This window comes from Grammomys surdaster, unplaced genomic scaffold (genome assembly GCF_004785775.1).
Source record: "Grammomys surdaster isolate TR1022 unplaced genomic scaffold, NIH_TR_1.0 724, whole genome shotgun sequence".
NCBI lineage: Eukaryota > Metazoa > Chordata > Mammalia > Rodentia > Muridae > Grammomys > Grammomys surdaster.
The window spans coordinates 614202-619259 of record NW_021605143.1 but is presented as its reverse complement, the minus strand read 5'-3'; the positions used below and the strand labels follow the sequence as shown (position 1 = coordinate 619259).

The 5058-nt window shown below is 59.6% G+C and overlaps 1 protein-coding gene across 1 annotated transcript; it reads right to left on the bottom strand.

Moving 5' to 3' along the window:
- Nucleotides 1-269: 269 nt before the first annotated feature.
- Nucleotides 270-1343, bottom strand: LOC114633668 (uncharacterized protein C12orf81-like). Its single transcript, XM_028782267.1, has one exon. It carries the CDS (start codon nt 1341-1343, stop codon nt 270-272), a length of 1074 nt encoding a protein of 357 aa, XP_028638100.1.
- Nucleotides 1344-5058: the final 3715 nt, after the last annotated feature.

Below are 5058 nucleotides of genomic sequence, written 5' to 3'. Positions count from 1 at the left end.
ACACACACACACACACACACACACACACACACACACACACACGGCACACGGCACCCCGGAGCGCAGTCTTGCAAGTCACACAACACAGGTTCCAGACTGTGCCCCTAAGCAGTAGCGAGCAGTTTCCTGGCACGCGGGGCACGTGGGCGCTGGGCAACGCTGGGGACCCTCTGCCAGGCTCCCACGCCCCCACTTCCATCCAAGCAGCCACAGACTGCGCCCTCTGCCGCGTTAGAAACTTTTATAGCGGTGCGCCACCGTCGGGCGGTTCACAGCGACGGGCAGAGGGGCGAGGGCGGCTGCGGCGCCCAGGACCGAGGCAGGAGCGGCTGAGTTTCCCAGCTGCAGGGCGTCCGAGCCGGCCTGGGCCGGAAGGAGGCGGCCGGGCCGCGGGCACGAGGCCACGCGGGGTCGCCGTCGCGGTCGTCGCCGGTGATCCACAGCGTGAGCACAGTGATGAGCGCCCCGGTGCACAGCGCGCCCAGGAAGCCGGCGAGGAGGCCGAGCGCCAGCGGCTCGGCCCAGGCCGAGGGGCTGCGCGTGTACGGGGGCTGCGGCAGGCGCTCCACGATCAGCTCCAGCTGGTCCCAGGCCGGTTCGGGGACGGCGGCGCGGCGGGCGCGCGGAGCTGGGGCAGGGACCGCGGCGGGACCGACGCCGGGGTTGGGGGCGGGGCCAGGGGCGGGGTCAGGGGCGGGGACCGGCACCGGGACCGGCACCGGGGCTGGAGCCCTGAGTTGCTGCAGGTAGCTTGCGCCGGTCCTCCGCAGCCGCAACGTGGCCTGCTGGTGGAGGTTCTTGGCCAGCTCCCGCGCCACATCGGGGCGGCCGCAGCGCCGTAGGGCTCGGGCCACGCGGTCCCACGGCAGGGTCGGGGCTTGGGCGGCCAACCAGGTCGCCAGCGCCTCTCGGCAGCCGTCGGAAACCTCCGCGGACTCGGACGCGCCCTTCCTCCCCTCCGAAAGCTGCGGGGCTGCGGCCCGCCGCCGTTGTCCCACTGAGTCCTGCGCCCTGAACGAGGGTGTGGGTGGCTCGGGCGTCGCCAGCCGGTCCTCAGATAGCCGGGCCAGCTCCACGGCGGCCCGCCGCCGTTGTCCTACCGATTCCTGCGCCCCGAGCGAGAGTATGGATTCCTCCGGCTTCACCAGCTTGTCCTCAGATAGCCGGTCCAGCTCCTTGTCCACGTCGGGCTCGGGCACCTCGAGGAGTGTTCGAAAGAGGCTGCACTCCTCGGGGGTCAGAAGTTCCGACAGGCGGACTGCTGCGTGGGGGCCCATGGCGTCCAGCGCGCTCGTGGGGGCCAGCACCCCGTTGCAGAGAGCCAGGATCAGCGTCCACGCCATGGCTCGGCCTGAGGGAGGGGCTTCGAACGCCGAGTGTTTGTTGCAAGGCTGGGGATTGTGGCGCAGAGGCGAGGAACGTTCGTGGAAAGCTGAACGCTCTCTGGACAAAGAGGACTCAGGATTGGAGGTGGGGCGCAGATCTGACCGCTCAGGGTCCAGATGAAGAGGCTCCCAGCAGCCCCTCTCCCTCCTCCCTATGGAGGGGGCGGAACTGGTGACCCATTCATGACAATGGTTAATGGCTGTGGGATTGGGCAGGAGTCTGAGCCTTATATTTAAGTGCCTACTCTAACCCCATTGATACCCCATCATCTTCTAATTCATTTACCGTCCTTCGGCCTCTAACAGGAGTCCTGGATCCTCTGCTCACTAACAGCTTCCACATCCAGTCAAGGCCCAGATTCTCTCTCAGCATTCCTGGTCGTTAGCATGCTCTCCCGGTTGCTAGCTAGTCTAAACCCTCATCTCAGGACTGAGCAAATTCCCGGTTCCCCCATCCACACACCTAACGTCATTTCCCAAGGTGGCTTTACTGTGGATTGTCTCACAGTCCAGCAGTTTGGCCTCCAAAGTGGATCCTGCTGTCTCATCCCTTCTAAGAGCCACATACAAGCACAGTCAACACACACATATCCCGGGCCCCCTACCACACCTGACACACTGCTGCTAGATCTTTTTACTGCCCTGCCCATGAGACTGAGGTCTCCACATTGGCCTAACAGTGACCAAGTACCTAAGTGTTCAGGAAAGGCCTGTTGACTCCATGTTCGAACTCTTGCGAACCAATCCCCTGTCCTACACACCTGCAAGGTGAGGCTTCATTGTGGTGTACCAGCCCTTAAGGGCAGCTTACAGTCTTCCCTGACTCCTCCAACCTCAGATGTCTACATTCCTGCCTCCATTTTATGCTCTTGTGACAAATATGGACGGTGCCAATAGCACCCTCTCCAGCCTCCACGTTTGGCTGGCCTCCTACCTGGGAAGGTTCCAGACCCGCCATCTGTGACTACTTCCCCCCTCTCCCCCCACCAACTCTGTGTGGTGTGGAGCCCTTGTGTGTGCAGTGCTACGGGCCTGAGGCTAACATGCTCCCTCACTTCCCTCCTTACTAAGAGTCAGAGTCTCTCAGTTGAACCCAGAGTTCACTGATGGGGTTACTCTGGCTAGCCATCTTACTCTGAGGGAGCACCTATTCCTGCCTTCCAAAGGGCTGGAATTAGAGGTGAGCTGTCACACCAAGCCAGCTTTACATGGGTGCTGGGGATCTGAACCCTGGTCTTCACATTTGCATGGTGCTGTACCTGCTGAACCATTTCCCCAGCTCTCTTGGGCATTCTTGAGAGAAGCCGTGTGTCCTTCAGTGTTGTCCTCCGATGAGTGCAGAGATTCTAGGCTCTACTCAAGTCCTCAGTGACTGGGTCACCATCAAACAACTGTACCCGCTGTGAGGAGACTCCTATGACCCTCCCCCGGCACCCCCACCTAGTCTTTATAGTTACATATGATCTGTTTGGGAGTCCATCTCCATTGTGAATTCTCAGGGGTGTCACCTTGGCAGTTTAAGGAGGTGGTTTGATTTGGCATTCCCAAACGCTAGGTATATGGTAAATTGCAGGAGGGCATATCTGGACCTCCAAAGACCAAAAGATATCGAGTGCTCTTTGAATCCTGGAAATATACACGTTTGTCTCTCCGGAGGCTGCTTCTGGCTTTCCCTCCTGGGAGCCTGTAGTGAGCCCTAAAAGGGAGCCCAGCATACTGTTCCCTTGGCCCATGGTACCTAATAGTGGGTCCCAGCCTCTCCATAGAACTTTTAGACAGAGTCCCTAATTTTTCTACTTCGGCTTCTCATGAACTGTCAGTGATGATTGGGACTGAAAGGTAGGAGGGAATGGTCAAAGAATCCCATGTGGCCTGAAACACTGGGCCTCAGATGTCTCCAAACCTTGTGCTCCACCCTGTGGAAGGCAAGTATGACCCTCAGCTTGCTCACCCAGGGCTGCTACCCTGCTCTTGGGGGCCCCTCTTCCTCTTCAGGTCCTCAAACTTTCCGGTGAAGGAACAGAAACACTCAGAGCCACAGCCAGGACACTGACATCCCCTGAGTAGCCAACATTCCCCATCTCCCACTACCCACAAGAAATCCTCCGGATACCACACGTCATAACTTTAATACTGTGTAATATTTTCTTTTAAAATACAGTCTCTTCTGAGGTAGACAGACCACAGCTGCAGGGCATCATCAGACAGGAGATAAATATGTCCATGTACAACACACGGCAAAATGAGGTAGAAACGGGTTACATCTGAGAGAGGATCCCAACCCAACATCAGCAGAGGGAGTGGAGGGCCGGCATGCCCTCCCCTACGCTCCATCCCTGGATTCTTTGGTATGCCCCCCCCCACATTGCTAGGGCTAGACCTGCCCTGCCATCCTGCCCCATGCTCATGAGGTAGGTGCTGCAGCCGGGGGCTGTCTTCTTGTGCAAAGCTTCCAAACCTGGGAAACAGAAAGAGCCCAGCAAAGGAAGTGTGGGGACCCTAGCGATTGGTCCATGAACTCCTACCCAGCCCCCTAGTGGTGCTGCTGCTGGAAGGGGTAGCTGGGTTCCCAACCCCACTTCCCTGCCCCAGTACCCCACCCCCACCCCCAGACCTGAGAGAACTCCCTCACTATGCCCCACGGAGAATCGTCTGCTGCGGCGCTCTGGGCCGCCCGCTTTCCGTCATCAAGTCCTGTACTTGGTCGCTGCCCCCAGAGAGCGGCTTCAAGAGAACAAGGATGAAGGGGACACAGCGGCTCTCCCGTTTGCACTCCTCAGCTCACACCTGCCCTCAGCACCCTGCCCCTGTCATGTCTCTCATGTCATCCTCAGCATCCGGAAAGAGAAGGGATCGAGGAGCTGTAGGGTCAAGCAGGGGGCTAAGGTGGGACAAAGATGAGGGGGTGTCCCTTCTTTGCACCAGAGATTGTGAAATGGCCTGAGGGGCCAAAGAGCTGAAGCCCTATCAAGAAAAGGAGCAGGAGGAATGTGGTTTGCAGAGAAAGGCTCTGGACCAGCGTCACAGGAAAACGCCCAGTTCCCTCCAGGTCTAGACCCAGAGCTCCGTGGGGACAAGTAGACACCCCCACACAGCGACAGAGAACCCTTTCCAGGGCAGTGTTCTGCCTCATCATAGGTGGCCGGGCTCCTAGTAGTCAATAGTGTGCCCAGCCAGACTTGTGGCTGGACCACGTTCATGCCTGAGGAAATCCTCTTAGCTCGTTATGAGCGCCTCTGACAGAACCTGCTTCCAGTCAGATGGCCTGAGAACCTTCTGCCTGGGTCACCTCTAAGGCAGGAAATGGACAAAAGCACCCCAACTCTCTGTAAGGTTCACAGACCACCCGAAGCTGGGGACTGGGACCCGCGAGGGTGGGGAGAGGGGGATGGCAAGAAAGCAGCAGGCCCTGCCCTCTGGAGCCTCTGCCCAGATCCTCACCTCTTGCTTGCAAGCTGGGCCGGGGAGGAAGCCCTTAGATACATTCTGCTTCTGTCCCAGGAACAGCAGTTTGGGGTTCAAGTCTGGTCTTACTCAGTAGCCCCACATCTCTCTGGTCTGGGAGAATCTGTTCCCCAGGGGCGGGGCTCCCCAGGGGCGGGGCTCCCCAGGGGCGGGGCTCCCCTGGGGCGGGGCTCCCCAGGGGCGGGGCTCCCCAGGGGCGGGGCTCCCC